The following is a 23,452-nucleotide window of genomic DNA, read 5'->3' on the forward strand; positions in this document are numbered from 1 at the left end:
TATTCATTCAATGTCGTACAATCTTTCAATGAACCATAGTAAGAAGTTTATCAATTCCTGAAATAACCATTTTATCATCAGGACACATGTTGATCTGTTATATCCAATATGGTTGGATTCTTAACCCAAAACAAGAAGCATATTGATATTGTGTCATGTAATACTGGGGTCAAAAGTAAATGCAAACTAAAGCAGGTACTTCTATCCTCCTGAGTAATAGGCAACTTATTCATTAATGAATACCTTTGGGGGGAAATAAGTTAAAAAGGAATGTGTTACCATTTTATCCATCAAAATATAGACTAAATGACAGTAGCTGATGGAAATGCAAAGAGCAAGCAACATACTTAGATTTTGTGCTCAACAAAGGCCACAAGCTTGTGAAGCCAAACATCCCCTAATGTAAGGGAAGAAGACTTTTTACTTAATTGATTTAATATTTCAAACATTTGCTAAATATGAGGAAACAAATATCAAGGAATAAGATTACTGATTTTGTGCTTTAATATTTTAGAATAAAGATCTTCTCTGGGTCATACTGTCACAGAAAAGCTCCACTGAACATTGGGAATGTCCAACCATTCAACGTCATTGAATCAAGACTTCATTAATCACTGAGTACTGGGTTCTGGTAAGTTGAGCTTACACTATGGTAAAGCTCACAATGTACTGATACAGTACTGATACAGTGTGAAAATCTACTCGAACTTCATCTCTACACATTTATGAGAAGTAATTCCCACATATACTGCATATCCTGTACAACAAAAGTATTAGGAGATCCACATTGCAGGCACACACTAAACTGCTTAAAGAACATCACTCCAAACCTGCTATTTTGTACATATAAAGCCTTCTATTTGTTCAATACAATGACTGAATAATATCCACAACCTCTATAAACAAAAATACCATGTAAGTCTACATAACTGGCAAAAGCACATTGACAGAATACTCTTAAAATGAAAAATACAACTTAACTAGCAATGTTGAAATTAAGTTATAAAGGTTTTCCTCTATCATTGTTTACAAAGTTTATTGAATAGTTTGATATCTACTATTTTAGTCTGCTTAAGGTATGGATGTATATGGTTCAAACACATCTTAAATCAAGATGTAAATCTTCATTCTCTTAAATGACCAAAGCAACAATTTAAGATTAATAGCTCTAACAACATAAGCAGGGCTGAATTGGGCATTTAAGAAAAAAAATGTAAACATCTTTTTCCTTATCTTAAATGGGCATAAGTAAACTTAAAGCTATCGTTTTAGGCCAGTAAAGAGGGAATTAATGTCTATTAATGCCCTTTCTACATCAGCCTGTGCTTTTAATAGAGAGCCATGTTTATTTGGAATTGCTTCAAAGTGCTAAATAACAGCATAAAGGCCACTAAAACAAGAGAGTTGTACGAAAGTCTTCCACGTAACAATCCAAAATCACTCATTTTTTGTTTGCAGTAAATCAGAATTAAGGTGAAAGAAATCAGTTTCATTTATAACAGTCTTTCCTGACCACTGAAAAATGAACTTAGAAATAATACAGGGAAATGCGTTCGAAAACAAATGTATGTTTTAAGCAACTCTTGGCATGCAATCCAAGATGCATTCAGGAAACTCTGACAGTCTAAATACTGTTTATAGAAATAAGGTGTATTGAGTATGATCAAATGCTATTAATAAATCCCTGGGTTTTGTCTGCAAGTGTTTCCCAAAGTAAATCATGTGACGGTTTAAAGGAGACAAGGTCCAAGTTAGTCAACTTTAATGGTTAGGGCTACAAATGTGCAACTCTGCGCTCTTACGTATGGCTCTGCTCATGACTCCACAGACTGAAAGCGGTCTTAAATGTCCGGTGACAGAATTTGCACATGTACTGCCGTTTAAAGGTGAGCGCAGAGAGAGTTGGGGCATGGTAAAATAGCGTGTCGGATTCCTGAGGGGTGATCGTTTTTTCTGTGCTGTCAGACTTGGCGTGAGATTGTTCCCTAGGCTCATCATCGCCTGTTTTGTCCTGCTCTGGCTTCTTGAGTTTGGTTGACGGTGACATGGAGCCTCTGGGTTCCTCTCCTGGGGCATCCATCCCAGAATGGGTCGCTTTAAGTGGAGAAGTTGGAGGCTCTGGGATGGAAATTGTAAGAGGTGGAGAAGGAGATGGAGAAGACTGAAGCTCATCTCTCATCCCTGGCTCTTCAGGTGTGGACATGTGGGACTGATAGTGGCTCCAGAGGCGGAAGTTGGTCCTGAATGCTTTGTGACATATGTGGCAGATGAAGGGTTTGATGTGGCAAAGCAGTTCTTGATGACGTTCCAGGTCTTTGTGGGCACTGAAAAGCTTCCCACACTTCTCACAAGGCCAAACGCCCGGTTCCTCGGATCCAACAGAAGCGGTGCTCATGCCATCCTTGGCTGATACTGCTTCCTCTTGAGGTTCCTCTTTGACCTGCAGCTCTCCCGGACCATGAGCACTCAAGTCCTCTGGGACATAAGACGATGAGTCTTCAGAATCATACATGGGTGGAACCGATGAGTCACTGTACACTCCTTCCTCTCTGGAGTCACGCATCGATTCCTGAGGAGGAACTCCGAGAATGCTGGATGATTCGTCATGATTACTCTCTTGGAGACCGAGAGTCAACTGCTCCTTCACACTCATCATGTTGTGATTGTGAACTTCAACCTGATGACGCCATATGCTGAAAGAAGACTTGAACGTGCGCATACACTCAAGGCAGGTCAGCTTCTTGTACTTGCAATGAGCTTCGTGATCTTTTTTGACAACTGTGTTGGAGAATCGAAGTCCGCAGTATGGGCAGACGGTAGCATACCTGCAAGCTCTCTCATGGTCTTCTAATTCAGTCAAAGAGGGCAGTTTCTCATTGCAGAGCCGGCAAGAAAAGACGTCCTTATCTTGGTTTTCTTTAAGATGTGTCAACTGCTGCTGCTTGTATTGAAGGTCTCTCTCAGCATCCATGTCAAGGTTAGCCGGCTCAGCGGAGTGTCCTTTCATATGTAGTTTTAAGTGCGATTGAAAGAAAAACATTTTGCCACAGTAGGGACATCCATAGGACCTCGATCGCCTGTTTTTCCTGCCGAAGGGTTGCGACTGCAGGCCTTGCTTGGATCTCCGGAGCTTCATAATCAAGGCCTTCTTTATCTCCCGCTCTCGAACAATATCAATTAGCTTCCTCTGAAACTTCTCATCTAGGACAGAATAGGAACTAGAAGAGGGTGCGGGATTTTGAACCACGCCGTGTTGGGTTTGGCAGTGAGTCCAGACTTTGAAGTTCGTGTGAAAGCGTTTGTGGCAAATGTCGCACGCATACGGCTTCTCTGGATTGTGGTACATGTTCACATGGCGATACAGACCTGCATTGGACCTGAAAACCTTCAGGCAGTTCCAGCACTTAAACATTTTGTTAGGCCGAAGTTCTCCAGGTTCCTCATTACTATTGTCCATGTTGGAATTGTAAGGTACCTCATCAAATGTGCTTTCCTGATGCATCAGATGATGCTCATTAACAGGCCTAGATCTCTTAAAGGGCATATAACTGCCATCTATCTTAGTCTTCCTCTTCATCGAGGGAGTGAAGTAGCCTCTCGGACCTTCATCATAGTTTGCCTGAAAGTCTTTGAAATTTACCGGCAGGTTGTCTCCAACAGTAATGCGAACTATTTCAGAGGGGTCAGCAAGAGGACTGCTAGGCTCCACTTTAATTCTGAGTGGAGTCGTTTGAGTGCCCTCCGTCTGATATGCATTTCGCTGTCTCGACCTGAGAAGAAGTGGCATATCTTTTGACACCCGATGCTCATTTTCAGGGGATGGCGACCTTGCTGTTGTGGTAATTAACTTGACCACAGACTGTTCTCGACTTTGTGAGTCCTTTAGCTCCAGAGCTGGAGAAAAAACGGGAACTGGACTATCCATCGACAATGATCTGCGCAGCAGACTTTTAATAAGTGGCCCACTTCTGTCTACGGTTTGGTTGCGTGGACCTTGATGTTCACCCACTGCTCTGGAATCATGCGATGCTTCCATTCTTCCATCAATGGCGCCGTCAGTTTGATCTGATTGTAGGTTTGCATGCTGTACAGACTCGCTGAATGACACTGAGGATGTTAGTTGCGGCCTCATAGATTGCGATCGGTATTCAGTTCGACGTCTCAGTATGGACGTTGGTGAGGAGATGATGGATCTGCAATTGCCCTCGTCTGTGTTTTTATATGAACTTCTGCTGTTGGAGGTACTGTTGGACTCTTTTTCATTTGGTCTGACGTGTCCTGAGGATTGGCTCTGATTACTGAAATCGTGTGTGAGCGAGGGTGGCTCTGTGGCCTGTTTAAACGGTTTTCCCTGAAGAGTTGAACTTTTCCTCTGAAACACATCCATGCCAGGCTGCTCACCTTGACCTTGATGTACAATCACACTTTGCTTTTGAGTAGCGCCATCCTCTTCCTCAGAGATCCGTTTCCTTGACACAGAGTATGACGCCTGAGGTCTTACAGACATGATGTTGGTCAGAAAGGGAATGCCGAGGCTATATCCCAGCTCCTGTATAGCTGCCAGGCTGCATTTCTCCACAAACAGAGATGAGGAGTAGATGTAGTTTAGTACAATCTCAAATGCATCAGGCTCACAGAAGTCAAGCTGAACAATGGAGCGGTTCTCTGCATCCCTTCTGGAGAACATAGACTGGAAATATTCACTGCATGCTGCAAGGACGCTTTTATGGGCCTGGTATTGTTGATCACCCACTAACAACACAACATCACAGAGCTGACCCTTCAACCGCTGCTCGTTGAGGACACCCAGCAGTGAAATACCATGGGAAGGGTTACAGTAGTGCCCCAGGCTCTCCATTTTGGCTTTGAAGGGGAGTGAAAGAAAATATAAATTTAGTGACATTGAAAAGTCATTACAACAGTGATTTCAATCAAGCTACAAAAAAATGATCTTGGTAACATTTTACACAAATATAAATACACTGACAAAACTTAAAGCATAAGGTATTATGAACTACAAATAAAAATGTTGTACATTTATGGATTTATAAATACACTGTGCATTGTTAATTCATGTTTGCTTATAACACATTCACTTATTTATACAACATAAAATGTTACAAATATATTCAGATATGTGGAAATTAACATTAATGTGCATTAATAAATAATGCTAAAATTAAATCTTATTACCATGATCTTGCAAAAATAACATCTTTATTAAGATGCTAAAATAGGCACACAACATGTAATCTGATATTTGTAACATTTGTCTCAAACAAATACACATTTCCACCAAATTTGTTTTCATTCAAAAAAAAAATGTATACAGTTATTGAAACATCTAAAATCAGAATAATATTTAGTATTTTGCCTTTGAATATTGTCTTGAATAATGAGGCACCCTGGACTGACTGCGATGTCTAGTGTGTTAAAAAAACATAACATAACAACAGTCTGACGAAGATGCCTGACTACAAACCCTATTCATTTATTAATACATTTTAAAATAAAACACTGTCACATGACAGCAAACAAAACCATAAAGAAAAAAGTCGACATTTAAAATGTTTAAATTAGAAAAATATAAAATTTTGTTATTTAGTAAGCTGTTAAATAATATGTCACTGTAGAATTACAATAAGCAAATAAATGTCATAAAATACAGTAAGCGGGCCTACCCAGCGTCTACGCATGCGCACAACGACCGCTGATTACATCATGTATAACGTTAGTTACAGTTGGTTTTACGCTGCCTAGAGAGACTATTCGCTCATGAAAATGAGGCGCGAGTATGCTTATATTTCAACTGAAATGATTTCGCTGCATATTCCTTCCTCTTAATCTCGAGCTCCACTTCATGTATAACCATTTGTTGATTCACCATTGCCAAACTGTGACCATATCAGCAAACAAGTCACAAAATACAGGCAACCGGTTGCGTTTCTTCACTCTAACGCTACTATTCTCAAGGTAGGAAACGAGACGATTACAACACGCGTCTGCGCGCGCACACAGCCTCTCCTGTCACCGACTGCGCAGACGTCGCATCCTGCACAACAGACCGAGAGCAGCCGCTTCTGTCAGGAAAGAGAGAGCGCGAGAAAATCTCCTCGGCGTTACGTCAGGAAAGGCTGGTTTTACCCAAACAACATTCAACTACTTCAATTAGACGACGAAATAAAGTTGTTCAGGATCTCAACTCACCCTAGTTCGGTGGCTTTGGATGCCCCGGAGCTCCGACGCTGGACTTTGTTTCAGAGTTGCGTTGAGCATGAAGCAGTCGTGATTCCATCCATCTTGTATTTGACGTCATCCCACTCTAGGGATGAGGTCATCGCTAAGAACGCTCGTCACGTGTGCTGCTCTCTGATTGGCTGCGGTGTGAGCTGTGGGCGTTCACGGAGGAAATGAGCGGAGGATGACGGACTGAAGGGTTGAGATGAGTTCGCGCGGACTTGTTAAAGAGACAGGAAGCTTTTTGTCATTTAAGTATAATCAGCACTTCTAAAGAAAATGTTTTATTTAATAATAGATTTACAAAAACTGATTTTTTTTCCCATTTTTGTATATTTTTTTTGCACACATATTAACAATGTGATTTCTAAATTCATAATATTGGTGAATTGTATAACATTATTGAAACTGAATAATGGAAACGATAACCATGTTCATTTATTATCAAAATAGTTAGTAGTTGCTGCACTTAGCCTATAATTGTATTTTTTTATATTTAAGTTGCAGCATATCTGAATGATCACACTGTGTAGTTCTTTTTAATTATGCTTAAAGTTGCTTATATGGTGTGCTAAAGATTCTGTATGTGATGCATGCTGATTAACTAATAATTACAGGTAATTCTATCTAGAAGATCTGGGTTCTTTCCCCTCTGAAACTAATTAAAGTGACATGCTCAATAAGGTTCGTCTCAGTGTCATGGGACTTTGCACTTATTATATCTTCCTAAGGGAGAACTATATTGTGTTTACCAGTATAAAAGCTAAGTTAAGTCTTTTTTTTTTTTTTTTTTTTTTGGACATGCTTTATATCCAAGGCTCCCATTGTCGAGAAAAAAAACCTGGGGCTATCATTAATTCACCCAAAAAGGAAAATCTGCTGAAAATGTAATCACCCTTCAGGCTATCCAAGATGTAAGATGATTTTGTTTCTTCCTCTGAACAGATTTGAAGAAATTTGGCATTACATCACTTGCTCACCAATGTAGCGTCTGCAGTGAATGGGTGCCGTCAGAATGAGAGTCCAAACAGCTGAAAAAAGAAAATCTGTTTTTTTTTTGCTTGTAAATGGTGCTTGATCTGTGCAGATTTCTCTCCTGATTCAGACAAGACGACTTTTTTCCACTGGAACAAGCAATATTATGGATTGTGGGCTTTTAAAGTTAAAAATGTCTTAATGATGAATTTATTACAAACATGCAGCTTTTCACTTCACAAGACTTCAGCTGATTGACTGAAGTCATGTGGATAAGTTGTGGATTATTGTGATGTTTTTATCAGCTGTTTGGACTCTCATTCTGACGGCACCCATTCACTGCAGAGGATCCATTGATGAGCAAGTGATGTAATGCTAAATTTATCCAAATCTGTTCAGATGAAGAAAAAAACTCAAACTGGATGGCCTGAGGTTGAGTAAATTTTCAGCATATTTTTATTTCTTGGTGAACTATTCCTTTAATTCACACAGATGTAATGTACATTCTGCCCAGAATTCTCTGTAATTTAAATATCCAACTGGAGAACTCAAAAATGTTTGGAAACCCTCACTTTTTTCTTTCCCTCGGTGTATTCTATGGCAAATAACTGGTTGAATTCTGATCCTCTCAGTGGTTTCTCAAGCACACGGTACATTATGCTCTCCTGCTCTCTGCATGAGAACACATTAGTCACTCGGTGAGCGCATAACACTGACATTCTTTAATTAGGCTATTTTTCACACCACGTTAATTAGCTGCTAGATTTATCCAAATGCCAGGCTGGGTGCTGATAATCTGGTGTCCGTATGTGTGCGTGTCTGTGTATATGTGTATTTATGGCTTGTAGTATGTTCTCATAGACTGAACATTATGTGCAACTAAGCTGGTTCAGTCAAGGTGCAATTTTCACCAGAAAGAAAAGGTCTCGAAAAGCAAAAACCTTTGCCTATTGTGAGCTAAGAGGTTTACAAAGGGGTCTAAAAGGTACCATGCTGACACTTAAAAAACATCATAAAGGACTTTTCTCATCGTTATCTGAAATATAACTTAATGGCGTCACTAAAATGTCTGGTAAGACACAACTTTAAAACACATTTAGTTATTCTTTTTTACAATCAGCAGTATTTTACTGTAACTTTTATTCTCAAAACCCTCTCAAAATGAACTTTTATTCCTGCAGTCTAACACTAACTAAAGGGTAAAGTGTCAAAATCTCAAATTACACCATACAGTAGCTGAAAGTGAAATGCTTTTTAAAATGCCATTAATTTTCCACTGTTGTTACAGGAGTCTTTTGGTTTAGTAGCACCTGTGCAGAGCAGATAAAGCAGACTCAAGGGAGTCGATGGCGTATGGAGAGAAAGGTGGGACAGGAGCAGGTGTCAGCAAGGTTTTGCTTCCAACAGTGTATGTGGAGCTCATAGAGTAACCTATTCCATTCACAATGACTTAGTATGATTTTTAAAAACAAGAAGCAAGTATTTGGTAAATCAAAATGCATTGGGTTGTTGGTACCTGGTTAATCACATCTCTTCTCGGCCTTGGAATGGGGCACAACACTTTATTTGAAGGTAGGAAAAATCTGCTTATGTTTTCAAATTGTGCTTCACTTAAGCATCAAATTGATCTCAGATGGTTTTCATATACACTTTGAAATTAGGCATATAGAAAGAGTTTATAAAATGGACAACTTGTTAGAAGTTTCATGAGAAATTCAAGTTCACATTGATATTTCATACTTTGGTATCTTGGCAAACCTGAGCAATAGTTTTTCCTTTGAAGCTCTTAAGGAGATTTCTGAAGTCTGAAGAAAAAAATTGGATACATATTTCTGTTTTCACTCAGTTTAATCTCATGACTTTCTCTGAGATCACTAGTGATTTTTCTTTCCAGTGCTGTTGTCTATAAACATAAATCTCTTTTAAATGTTCAAAATTTGGGGGTTAGTAAGACTTTTTTTTTTTTAAGAAATAATTTTTTCAGCAAGTATACATTATACTATAGTGTCTTAAAAGATTTCTATTTCAAATACATTTTTGTTACTCAAGGAATACTGAAAACATATCATGGCTTACCAAAAATATTAAGCAGTACAACTGTTTCCGACATTGTTAATACACTGTAAAAAATGAATCATGGGTCTTGTCATTTTCATTAAAAAAATGAAGGTGATAATTAAAAATAGTGAGTATATTTCATTAAAGAAATTGTGATTCGGTGTTGTATAGAAAATATTGAGGACTTTTTACTAATAAAACCAAGAGATGTGTTTTCCTAATTTTTTTTTAAAGGAAAGTAGTTTTGAGGCTTGAATTGAGGAACTGATTAAACCAAAAAAAAATTAAGGAAATAAGGCTACCTATTTATTTTCTCAGTTTTGCAGTTTTATGTTAGAGGTGATTGTTAGTTCCCAGCATGCTTTTTTGAAGTGTGTAAATTTTGAAATTAAATGCTATTTTATGTGTTTTTCAGTGAAGGGAAACATCTATTAATGTTTAATATTCAGTTATGTTTGACATTTAAAAGAGTTTCTGTTACATTGAAGTTTCCATTGTGCAGTGCCTTTGTCACCGCATTGTGCAGAAGAGTATATCGCTTATGATTATGGATACTATACTCCTCTATACTCCTTGTTCAGTGAGCAGTAGCTTTGCTAGTGCTGTATTTTCCAGTATTTCTCAAGTATTTTACTACTTGAGCTGTTTGGCTGTATACAGTCTTTTAAATCTACAAAATAACTCAAAGTCAAATACAAACAAGCCTCACTCAAAATCACAGACTTTTGAGAATCAACTTAAAATAAATGAGCACATTTCACAAATTATATTAAATTCATTGTGTAATAGATTAATTAATTTAGGAGATTTTACATGATTTATTCAGGTAGATTCCATTAAAAAACCAAGCCTTAAAAACTACTCAAAAATATTATGTGTAATATTGTTACCATAATTTTTTTTTTTAAGCAAATAGCCCGTTCCATTTTTTACAGTGCATGAAATGTTTCTTGAGCACCAAATCAGCATATTAGTATGATTTCTGAAGGATCATGTGACACTGAAGACTGGAGTAATGATACAGAATCTATTCAAATAGAAAAGAGTTGCAATTGTACATTTTACAGTAACCATATTACTGTTTTTACTCTATATTCTATCAAATAAATTCAGCCTTGGTAAGCATAAGAGACTTCTTTGAAAAACATACACTTTAGAACTTTAGAATGGTATTTAGTATTTGTCGCTGAGCAAATTATAAGATTGTTGAATTTGTCTATTTCCGACAATTTTTAATTTGTTTAAATTTTCAGGATATGACCGGACTCTGTCAGGTTATCATCTGTGTAATATGACTGAGTCTGTGTCAGTGACCCATGTGATCTCCTATCCAACCTCGTACACCCAGAAGAAACCGTGTGGTGGCTGGCTGCCATGGACAATGTGTGATGTCACAGTTTATAAGACAGAATACCGAACACAGGTGTCTGACATGACCAAGCAGGTCATGAAATGCTGCCATGGCTATGAACAAGTTGGGAGTTACTGTGCCTTGTGTGAGTACTTTCAAACAAATTCATATGAAATAGAATTGTCCCTGGAAAGTAAATGCAGAGATACTGCAGATTGTCTTAATCTGCATGAAAATTGACATCTCTGTTGACCAATGTAGACTTTCCAGAGTTTTTTTATTTTATTTTATTTTTTTGTATTAATATTGTCTTTATCTAAGCCTTGAACAGAAGTGCAGAATTCACATCCAAGCCAGGATTGTGTCCCCCAACAAGAGCGACAGGGTGTCTGAGTAATAATTCAAACTCCTCCGGCTCTGTGTGCAACTGGGACATTGATTGTCCTCAGTGGCAAAAATGCTGCCTGATTGAAAACACCTCCCTCATCTCTCAGTGCTCAGACCCTGTACCATCAGGTATACACAAACCCATACAGAATTCTTATAGGCACATTGTTAAATAACATATGAGTTTAAAAAGGCAATTGTTCCTCAAGTCAACAGAACCTGGTGCTTCAATGTGACAGTAACAGTTAAGAAAACCTATGAGCTAATTACCTGGGACAAAGGACTCTTCAACCACACCAGACTGCTGCACTCTGTGGTTTGTAATCATCGGTTTATCATTCACCTACGCCGTTATGTGCTTAATAAACTTTAAGATGCCAAATATGCTGGCCAGTTAGCTCACTAACTGAAACACAGCACATACACTCTTAAAAATAAAGGTGCTTCATGATGCCATAGAAGAACCTTTTTGTCTAAATGGTTCCAAAAAGAACCTTTAACATCTGAAGAACCTTTCAGTTTCACAAAAGGTTCTTTGTGGCGAAGGAAGGTTCTTCAGATTACAAAAAGGTAAGCAAGAGACTGAATGGTTCTTTGTGGAACCAAAAATGGTTCTTCCATGGCATCACTGTGAAGAACCTTTTAAGCACCTTTATTTTTAAGAGTGTATATGTTATATATCTGCAGTGGGTATGTTCTGCAGTGATGTAACTTTTGGATCTTTCCATAGATAACTGGCGCTCTGGGAATTGATCAAATTTCTGTGCATCATGTCTGGACAAAAACAGCAGGGCCCTTCACAACCTCTTCCTCATTGCTGGTTTGTTCTTCTAAAGTTATCTTACTAGAAGACATCTCTACAAAACTGTATCTGCTGGGAATCATTGAGGAGGTGACTAATTTGGTGGTGCAAGGTATGACAAATCTGATTTCTGTGATTGTGAAACCAAAGCATTTCATATGATTAGGTTTGTCAAGACCAATGTCATATATTTCAGTCTTCGATTATAAGAAGAATTTTATTGACATTTCTTGACATTACTTGATGTCTAATGTACAATTTGGATCCTGAAGCTAGACTAATTGGGAGCCATTGATCTATAGAGGTCTTTATTAAAAAATTTACTTTTATGTAATAATGTCATTCGAGCATGTCCGTTATCTTTATAAATCCACATCCTCATGCATACATCATCATTTCCTACACAGATGTGGATGAATGTGCAGCTCCGCAGTTGAATAGTTGTTCTCCACATGCATACTGCACGAATACAGTAGGGTCTCATACATGCACCTGCCATCCTGGGTATCACGACCTCAATCCTTCACAGCCAGGAACAGTTTGCATGGGTAAGAAAGGATGATCATGACATAACGATGCTATCCTTAAACCACATGAAACCCCATCATTTTGAGAGGACCAAGATCCAGTCCAATGTTTTCTGTTTCTAATCAGCCTGCACTGTCACTACACAACCTCCACCACCAACCACCACCACCACCACCCCATCCTGGACTACTCACTCTCTACCACAACCAACCACCACCACCCCATCTTGGACTACTCACTCTCTACCACAACCGACAACCACCACCCCATCCTGGACTACTCACTCTCCACCAGGTACACTAGAATAACTTCTGATTATCCCCATTCAAAATGATCAGTTATGGTGCATTTTTTTCATCAGGAATCACTTTGAACTTTGTTGGTGTGCCTGTCCTTTCCTTTCCTTTCCTTTAAGGTACTAAAGCCGATGGAGGACAAACGAGTACCTTCTCGACATCCACTGTTGAAACCTCTTCCTTCAGCCAAATATTTTCTACATGCGGTTTGTTATCTTTACTTACTAATCCAAAGTCTTAATGTCTTAAAAGTTCAGTCAAAGCACAGTGATGTCTGATTTATGAGACAGTCATTCTTTGGAGTTTGCTCTTTGCTATGAATTATTCAAACTGATATTACAGATAAATGCTTAGTTTACTGTAAATGATTCTGTTTAAGTGACTTCAGTCTGAATCATAATGATTAATAACTTACTGGTCAAAAATAGTGTGAACCCTTTAAACGAATTTGAAGACTTTTGTCTGTTTTTGTTTGTTGTTGTTCTATGAATCCCTCATTTTTCATACACTGCATGTGTAGCATCTAGTTTGGTGTTGTGAATGATATATCTCGCCAACTTCTTTCTTTTCTTTCCATTTTAAGACTACACACCTGAGATCATCAGCATCCTCTCTTATAATGTCACTGCATCATCCTTCCATGTGGCATGGACCACCAACATCCAGACAGGGGTCACCTTCTACCTGGTTCTGCTAAATGGGAGCAATGAGATACAAAAGTGGCAAGTGATGAGCTATAATTGGACATTCACCGACCTGAGTCCTGTGGTTCTTCATACTGTACGTGTCACTCCAGTAGCCTGTGGTAACCAGGGAAACCCCATAGAGATCAAAGTGAGAACAGGCAAGTATAACAGCAGGTTAATTAGTATTAAGTACTAAACATATACTTATTAGGCATTTTTTACTACAAATTCAGTATATAGTAACAGGTTCCTGGTGTTTGTTCAGTATATTACGGTGTCAGCATGATTAAATGTATTTACGTTTAGGTAACCAAATACTGTGCTTTTTTTTAGATGGACAGTCTCTTGGAGCTACAGCCCGCTTGAAAGGCGTGAATTATACAGAGGCCTTGAAAAACCCAAACAGTGATGAATATAAGGCGTTCTGTGACAGTGTCATGAATGAGGTTTGATGCATTCCATATTAGTCAAAGCACATGAGTAATAATGTATCAAGATGATACTTTAGGCATGATGCAACATACACTCTCCAATCTTCTAGCAAATTACTGCTCATAGACATAGACTTGCAGTGATATCATAGTCTTGGTGATGGTCATGACTTACACCAATCAGCAACCATCTAGCAACCAACTAAAACGCCTTAGCAAATGCATTGTAACACCCTAGAAACCATTCACAACACCCTAGTGTATTTCATAAGCAAACCTTTACATTTTCTTCATAAAATTTAAAAATGTAGTTTTAATTTCATAATCTATGATTTATCTTGAACAAGATCACTCTCAGAAATGTGTTGATTCTCTTTTAAATGTGTCGCCAGACTCTTTTGTCCTTGTCTTCAGAGATACGTGCACTAGTCATCTCTGGACAGGTCATCATCCAGATAACATCCCTCTCATCCGGCAGCATAATTGTGAACTTTTCCATCATATTTCAACCCGGCAGCAACTTGAGCATGTCAATTGTGTCCAGTGCTCTGATGGGGTCTCTTCAGAACAGCTCCGTATATGAAGTAGACAGTAACAGTATATACATAGCAGGTACTGGTTACTCTTTCAGGCCTTATTTTGAGCTAATGAACTGAAGTTAATGAATGACAACACGTTATGAAGTTTGATGTTGGAACTGTTTCCACATGATGTGATATGTTGACTTGTGATATGTTGATGTGATTGGTCTCTTGTCATTTATAGATCCAGATGAGTGTTTTCTGGATAAGGCAGACTGCTCTCCATGGGCTTACTGTAATAACACTTTTGGCTCATACATCTGTGACTGTTGGTCTGGATACACAGACTTGAACCCCAGTAGACCAGGGCGCAGCTGTGCAGGTACACGCTGTAGAGAACGCTACTGTAGAGATTTCATTAGACTGTCACACATCTTTAATTGAGACAAACAGGGGTTGATAACGTATAGATACATGTAAGTTGTTTTTTTAAAAGATATAGTGACTACAAATCACAGTTTGGACATCATTTACTCACCTTTATGTCTTTATGTCTATTTACAAAGTAATTTTTTGATGTGTAATTTCTGTGCCACTGACGGCCACAAACAAATAACCCCGCCCCAAACTCATGCCATTGGTTGAGCCATTTTGTGACATTACATTGACATTACTTGATGTCTAATGTACAATTTGGACCCTGAAGCTAAACTAATTGGGAGCCATTGATCTATAGAGGTCTTTATTAAAAAATTAACTTTTATTTAATAATGTCATTCGAGCATATCCGTTATCTTTATAAATCCACATCCTCATGCATACATCATCATTTCCTACACAGATGTGGATGAATGTGCAGCTCCGCAGTTGAATAGTTGTTCTCCACATGCATACTGCACGAATACAGTAGGGTCTCATACATGCACCTGCCATCCTGGGTATCACGACCTCAATCCTTCACAGCCAGGAACAGTTTGCATGGGTAAGAAAGCTATTGCTGGGCACATCAAGATTCTCAAACGAACAAAAAGCAATATTTTGATAGCGTCACAGAGACACTTTTTTGGGAAATCAATCTTCCACTGGCTTACTTAATGTCTCTGAATGTTAAACTTAGATATAAGAAACCATTTTAGACCTGACACTTTAACATAAAGTATTTCTTTAAGTATATTAAGTACGATTAAGCCACCATGAAATCAAAATAAACTTTTCTTATTTTTATGTTAAAAAAAGAATGTGCCCTCGTAATATTTAATCAAAAGCATTGATGTCCCCTCCCCCTCACAATGACATTTCATTATTGCAGCAATTGACCCTTCGCAAAAAGCTTGATTGACAGGCGATCTGACCAATCATAATGCCGAATCCTCCATTTTGTCTGAAAAAAAACAACAAATCAGACTGACTTCGATGGACTTAAACTTAAATCTGAATAATTCAGTTTATTGACGTTTTCCAGAGGTTGAAATAAAATACCTTCTAATGTTTATTCATGTTTATTTAGTATTTTAAGTAGGCTAATATGAAAAGATGATTGGTTAATGTGATGCATGAACTGAGGCAATACAGTGATCTGTCATGACACATTAAAGAGTCACAAAATGGTATTTATTTAACATTACACACCATGTTATCACCAGTGTTGGGGAAAGTTACTTTTAAAAGTAATGCATTACAATTTTGCGTTACTCCCTGAAAAAGTAACTAATTACGTTACTTAGTTACTTTTTATGGAAAGTAATGTTACGTTACTTTTGCGTTACTTTTTAAATCTGGGCATGGCTTGCTTCTTTGTTTTTAATATAAAAAATTCTAATGTAAAAGCCCTTTTGCACCATAAGTGAAATGAATTCACCTCAGGCTGAAAGAAAATTACATTTAAGCAGGAGAAGATCACTCTTCAGCTATAAAAAAAATGAAGCACAAATGTTAGTTTATCTAAAGTAATTTTTGCTTATTAGTATGGTTGAATTGCATCATAAAAGGTCAGCAGCAAAGACACTGGTTAATAAAACGGGATTAAAAAGGATATTTGTATTATTTAACCTATTTAATTATTGCAGGTTTGCGTCATATTCTGAGTTTGCATTTCACTGTTTTTATTAATTTTGAGGAATACCGAAATCTGTTTTTGTGAGTGAGATGAATTAATGCATGTTCACATTTAGTCTAGAACTACAGTAACATCATGTTTACTCCCGATGTCGACAGGAGACTTGTCAGTCAATAAATAGGGGAAAAAGTAACTGCCATTATTTATTTGAAAAAAGTAACTCAGATATTTCCTTAGAAATTCAAAAGTAATGCGTTACTTTCCTAGTTACCTGAAAAAGGTAATCTGATTGCGTTACTTGTAATGTGTTACCCCCAACACTTGTTATCACACAGTAAAAAATACATCGTGGAGCAAAGAGGAAACTGACAACACGCCAAACAGACAAGAATTACTTACAGGTTACTTCTGGTATGAAACAAGGTCTCCGCTTTCAAATTTTGTCATTTTTTAAGAAATTCAAACAATAAATATTGTTTTGTGGCTCTTTAATGTGTCCTGACAGATCACTTTATTGCCTCAGTTCAAGCGGCACGTGAATTGATCCCACTTCATATTTACTTCAAGCACAAAATAAACATAAATGAACATCAGAACGTATTTTATTTCAACCACGGAAAGATGTAAAAACCACATTTCTCAAATTTAAGTCCACCGAAATGAATCTACTCTCCTGTCTGATTTGTCTGTCGGGCAAAATGTCAGATTCGGCGTTATGATTGGTCAGATCACCTGTCCATCAAGCTCTTTGCGAAAGGTCAATTGTTAAACGACAATAATCCAATCAATTTTCAATGGACTAAATCAGGTCCTGGCTTACATTTTTCCTCATTTGAAAAGCTGGATATACTTGGATATAACAGATATATTCACTTGGATATACCTGTTAAATTATTCTCATCTGTTTTTTCCTGTTCATGGCCACAACTCCCACCACAAACTACCCTGGAGTATCTTCAGATTCCACGGGCACTACAACATCTTCCACCACCATGTCTGGAAACCCAACTATGAGCAGTACAGTGAGCACAACTCATGTTCAGCACAACACAACAACGTCTTCAGCTTCCACAGCTACTAACGGACCAACAACAGCGACGACCAAAATTCCTACAACAACACTTGCACCTACGACGCAGAACTCTGTCAGAACTACAACTCCCGATTCTCAGATATCAAGCACTCCACCAGATTTGATCTTCCATGTAGCTGTTGAGTGCATCCCGTGGTATGTAACAGTCGTTATAAGGCGTGGCGTCTTGCACAACCATTACATCCAAGAGAGTTCCCTGTACCTCGGTAAAGCAGAATGTGGTCTCAGCGGGGGAAATGCATCCCATGTGTGGCTCACTACATCTTGGGAGAACTGTGGTACTACACTAGTGCATGTAAGCCTTCCAGTATCATTAAACTCTGTAAATTGTGTCTATGTAGTGTGTTGTGTGATAACATAACCAATGTTTTTTGTCTTTTAGAACGATACCCATCATTTAGCTAATGTGACTCTATATAACAGCGTGAGCACTGTTTCTTCTGTGCGTCTGAAAGTTCCTGTCACTTGCTCTTACCCCAGAGGCATCCTCATCTCCACGGGATACGGCCCCTCAGGGTACTGTGCTTCCATAGCAACTGTCTCCATGGAGCTTGTTTTTCTCTTGGTTTCCTATTCAAAATGCCATCTCTTGTCACGTCAAGGACATCTAGACTTAATTTAAGGTGTTAATTATGTCAGCGTGCATGATAAACAACAAACATTTTTCCTAAACTCAGATATCAAACTGAGACCAGATTATTTAAATTAGGAGTTGAAACTCCATTTATTTACTTTTTCTTTCAGTGGATGACTCTCACATTTGCAGGTCACATTTCTCACCAAAATTAAAAGAAAAAGGATGAAATTATATATTGCATATATAAGAAAATAAAGACCATTCAGTTTTTTTTACATTGTAACATTATTTTCATGACAGTTTCCCACCCAATTCTGATATTATTAATTTTTTTTAGTTTAGTTTAATTGTTATTGCCCTCAATGGTTATTTTTATTAGAATCCAAGTGTCAGTATTTTCTTTCTTTTAAAAATTAGCTTAAATGAAATAATAAAATAAAAACAATAAATAACAATAAATGTAAACCTTTAAAATATAAAAATGAATAATACAAATAATAATAATAATAACAGCTACTGTACTATAAATATATATAACCATTAGCATTTAGATTATGAATTATTAGAATGAATTATTAGAATAGAATTGCTATAATAAAGTATTTTATTTACATTTATTTACACTTGCATAAATTAAATCATTTAAAAATGTTATATTTAAAATATAAAAATTAATACAATTAAATAATGTACTGTAGCATCTTGTTTTCATATTGCGGTAATGAACATGAGATTTTATAAAAATGTAAAAACCCTAAAAATGAGCTTTATTTCCTTTAAGCGAAATATAATTTTCGAATTCTTTCTTTTGATTTCAGGCTGATTTTGTCACTTTGATTACTAACAAACCCTGTCTTTTGAAGGTATTTTGATGACCTAGTGGCAGGATCGGGTATGTTCCAGGTTATTGTGCGGCTGCTGAAAGGGACGATTCCTTTACCTGAAAATTACACCCTCTTCACTGATGATGAAATCATTGTAGAGGTTGGGGTCAACACTACTGTCTCCCAAATCAAAGTTGTCATCGACAAGTGCTGGGTCACTTCCAGCAGCGATTCATCAGAGACTCCCTACAATCTGTTTCTGGATAAAGGGTGGGTGCAGCTTAATAATGCTCAACTCTGTCCCTATTTGAATGTGCTGTATTGGATACCTGCTGTGTAATGTGTTCACATATCTCTCGCTGTTCCTCAGTTGTGAAGTGACAAACCTATACACAACTGTTCTTCAGAACGGAAATGACACTGTGGCTTTGCTATCAGTGCAGCTATTCAAAGCTGTAGATTTCGACGTCATCTACCTGCACTGCCAGGTCCAGATCTGTGTTGAAATTCAGAACGGCACCTGCAGACCTGTGAGTTTATATGTGTGTGTGTGTGTATATATATATATAAAAAATTTTTTTTTTAAGTTGTTTTTTTTTTAAGTACTTTTACTAATCATGTATTTTTATTTCTTTTAAATATTACATAGTTTTTTCTTACTTTTCCGCATAGATTAAATAAACAGCATGTGAACAGAAATGTAAGAATGTTTAATATATATAATCTTTTTGCAAATCAATAGGCTTGTACGAAGACATACAGGTCTTCTAACTTTCATAGAATGATGGCTTCTGTTGGACCCATAATGAGAATACGTTCAAGTAAATACTTCTTATTTAATGCAAATGAATCCTCATATATAATATATATATACCTTGTATATTAGGACATAATATTAACTGACAAAACCTTTCTTTCTCTTTCTTTTTCTTAAAGTGTCGGTCCAAACAGATACATCAGATACATCAAATACTGTGCAGTCTGTTGGATTTATTCTGCTTGGTGTTGGGGTGTTTCTGTTTTCCCTGGCTGCCATTGCAGGATTGGTGTATCATAAAAGGAAAATCGGCAACTACAACTTTCGTTGTAAACCACAGCAACAGAACTTCACCTATCATGTTTTTGACACCTAACTGCACTCAAATAGTTAACTGTAGCTGTAAACTGATCATTTTATTATTGGATATTACTAATAGTCCCAGTATAGGCCAAGAGAAAATTAAATTAATGGTGAGATAAATGGATTAACGGAATTAATGGATTTGACTAAATTTTTGTAGAAAAACAATCTAACTTAGGCTACTATGAAAATTATTCTTAATTTTATTTATTTATTTTTGTCAGCACTTTAATCTATACATATGGTGTAGATCAAGGCCTTAACCACTGATATTGTCGAAAAAGCTAAATGTTCCTTTACCGTCATGTTCATACTCATAAAATAAATAAATAAATGATTCAGCCATTTTCAACACAAAATGGCGAAATTTAACGTAAAAAAACGGAGTAGTTTGCATCACTGGATGTTATTGTTGATCGTTTAACACTTCTATAGTAAAAACCGTTATGAAATATTAAATAGCCTACTGCTTATATCTTACCTCGCATATTCTTTCACCGTTAAAACTGAAGAGTCGCGCGGGAATTTCCGCCTTCTTTGATTTGATTGGCAGACAAGCCTAAAATAAATCCATTCACACTCCAAACAGAGATGCATCAACAGTATCAAATAGTAGGACAGAAATGTGTCCGTTTGTAAATTTTTGGTGGCGCTTGTCCTTCTCAATGTCTATTGTGGTTAACGGCTCTGGAATAGATATTTAAAATGGTTGAATATGTTACTTATATATGAAAACTGCACACAAAAGCTCTATACCAAATACACAGCTTTTAAGGTATGGCACTTTCTCAAATATGCCACTAGAGGACGATGTTGTATTAGCTGTACAATTTGATACCAGCTTTGGTCGGTTGTCTGTACGTGCTATACGTTTAGGCCGATGAAAATCTGATTAGTTTTATTAGTCATATTTTAAATAAATGTATACTTCACCTGTCTCTTATATGGTCTGTTAAATTACTGTTTCAAGCTGTTCTTTTCTTAATTAAAATAAATGTATATATACAGTGAGGAAAATAAGTATTTGAACACCCTGCTATTTTGCAAGTTCTCCCACTTAGAAATCATGGAGGGGTCTGAAATTGTCATCGTAGGTGCATGTCCACTGTGAGAGACATAATCTAAAAAAAAAAATCCAGAAATCACAATGTATGATTTTTTAACTATTTATTTGTATGATACAGCTGCAAATAAGTATTTGAACACCTGTCTATCAGCTAGAATTCTGACCCTCAAAGACCTGTTAGTCTGCCTTTAAAATGTCCACCTCCACTTCATTTATTATCCTAAATTAGATGCACCTGTTTGAGGTCGTTAGCTGCATAAAGACACCTGTCCACCCCATACAATCAGTAAGAATCCAACTACTAACATGGCCAAGACCAAAGAGCTGTCCAAAGACACTAGAGACAAAATTGTACACCTCCACAAGGCTGGATAGGGCTACGGGAAATTGCCAAGCAGCTTGGTGAAAAAGGTCCACTGTTGGAGCAATCATTAGAAAATGGAAGAAGCTAAACATGACTGTCAATCTCCCTCGGACTGGGGCTCCATGCAAGATCTCACCTCGTGGGGTCTCAATGATCCTAAGAAAGGTGAGAAATCAGCCCAGAACTACACGGGAGGAGCTGGTCAATGACCTGAAAAGAGCTGGGACCACCGTTTCCAAGGTTACTGTTGGTAATACACTAAGACGTCATGGTTTGAAATCATGCATGGCACGGAAGGTTCCCCTGCTTAAACCAGCACATGTCCAGGCCCGACTTAAGTTTGCCAATGACCATTTGGATGATCCAGAGGAGTCATGGGAGAAAGTCATGTGGTCAGATGAGACCAAAATAGAACTTTTTGGTCATAATTCCACTAAACGTGTTTGGAGGAAGAAGAATGATGAGTACCATCCCAAGAACACCATCCCTACTGTGAAGCATGGGGGTGGTAGCATCATGCTTTGGGGGTGTTTTTCTGCACATGGGACAGGGCAACTGCACTGTATTAAGGAGAGGATGACCGGGGCCATGTATTGCGAGATTTTGGGGAACAACCTCCTTCCCTCAGTTAGAGCATTGAAGATGGGTCGAGGCTGGGTCTTCCAACATGACAATGACCAAGCACACAGCCAGGATAACCAAGGAGTGGCTCTGTAAGAAGCATATCAAGGTTCTGGTGTGGCCTAGCCAGTCTCCAGACCTAAACCCAATAGAGAATCTTTGGAGGGAGCTCAAACTCCGTGTTTCTCAGCGACAGGCCAGAAACCTGACTGATCTAGAGAAGATCTGTGTGGAGGAGTGGGCCAAAATCCCTCCTGCAGTGTGTGCAAACCTGGTGAAAAACTACAGGAAACGTTTGACCTCTGTAATTGCAAACAAAGGCTACTGTACCAAATATTAACATTGATTTTCTCAGGTGTTCAAATACTTATTTGCAGCTGTATCATACAAATAAATAGTTAAAAATCATACATTGTGATTTCTGGATTTTTTTTAGATTATGTCTCTCACAGTGGACATGCACCTACGATGACAATTTCAGACCCCTCCATGATTTCTAAGTGGGAGAACTTGCAAAATAGCAGGGTGTTCAAATACTTATTTTCCTCACTGTATATGTGTGTGTGTGTGTGTGTGTCTATCTATATATACAGTGCCCTCCAAAAGTATTGGAACAGTAAAGACAAAATTGCTCTGTTGGCTGTGGAGTCAAGACATTTACAAATATGATTAAAAGATAAATATGAGACGAAACTACATAATACCACATTTTATTATTGGGTGATTCAACTCATAGATGTTTTACCAGCTAAGAAGTTCAGCATAAGTACTGGAGCAGCTGCCTCACAGGTCTTTCTAAGTGATCAGCTGTGTCCTGTTGCATTAATTCTTCACATATTAAAAGCAGGGAATGTGTCGTATCAGTTATATCCATTACTTCTAAATTCTGAATCTTGCATTCGATGATGACACACACAAACCAGGATGAAGATGAGGGAGCTGACTTTGAGAGAAAAGCAAGCAATTTGGATGCTAAAAGAAAAGAGGAAGTCAATTACAGCTCTAGCAAAAACAAAGAGCATGGAGAAATCAAGAGTTTGGAAACCACCAGCAACACCAGCAACCAACAACAACCTGATCGGCTGAGTAAAGAACAGGAGTTGATGACAGACAAATCATAAAAGCTGTGAAAATGAGCCCTAAAAGACGTGTCTGTAAAATCACCAACAACTTCCAGAAAGCTGGGGTGATGCTCTGACAATCTACTGTCCTCAGGAGACTTTGACACAGAATTACAGATGCTACACAGCAAGATACAAACCTCTGACCAGCTCCAGAAATAGAAAGGCAAGATTAGAGTTTGCAAAAAAGCACAAAGGTGAGCCAGAAGAGTTTTGGAACTGTGTTTATGGACCGATGAGACAAATATGAACCTTTATCGAAGTGATGGGAAGCAAAAATGTGGAGAAAAAAAGGGAACTGCAATGATCCCAAGCATACAGCCTCATCTGTAAAGCAT

At 37.7% G+C, this 23,452-nt stretch overlaps 2 protein-coding genes across 2 annotated transcripts; one reads left to right on the forward strand and one right to left on the reverse strand.

The window, feature by feature from the left end:
• Positions 1-1,791: 1,791 nt before the first annotated feature.
• Positions 1,792-6,919, reverse strand: zbtb21 (zinc finger and BTB domain containing 21). The gene is made up of 2 exons (XM_058788866.1): positions 6,208-6,919; positions 1,792-4,863 (listed from the first exon to the last, which is right to left on the reverse strand). The coding sequence occupies exon 2, from the start codon at positions 4,856-4,858 to the stop codon at positions 1,799-1,801; it is 3,060 nt and encodes a 1,019-aa protein (XP_058644849.1). The 5' UTR covers positions 4,859-4,863; positions 6,208-6,919; the 3' UTR covers positions 1,792-1,798.
• A 1,789-nt stretch (positions 6,920-8,708) lies between these two features.
• Positions 8,709-20,684, forward strand: umodl1 (uromodulin-like 1). Its single transcript, XM_058790226.1, has 16 exons — positions 8,709-8,784; positions 10,524-10,766; positions 10,943-11,137; positions 11,218-11,324; positions 11,739-11,940; positions 12,486-12,564; positions 12,830-12,840; positions 13,218-13,478; positions 13,654-13,766; positions 14,144-14,363; positions 14,517-14,654; positions 17,235-17,716; positions 17,804-17,937; positions 18,862-19,092; positions 19,193-19,356; positions 19,759-20,684. Exons 1-16 carry the CDS (start codon positions 8,709-8,711, stop codon positions 19,953-19,955), a joined length of 2,853 nt encoding a protein of 950 aa, XP_058646209.1. The 3' UTR covers positions 19,956-20,684.
• Positions 20,685-23,452: the final 2,768 nt, after the last annotated feature.

This window comes from Onychostoma macrolepis, chromosome 10, assembly GCF_012432095.1.
Source record: "Onychostoma macrolepis isolate SWU-2019 chromosome 10, ASM1243209v1, whole genome shotgun sequence".
Taxonomy (NCBI): domain Eukaryota; kingdom Metazoa; phylum Chordata; class Actinopteri; order Cypriniformes; family Cyprinidae; genus Onychostoma; species Onychostoma macrolepis.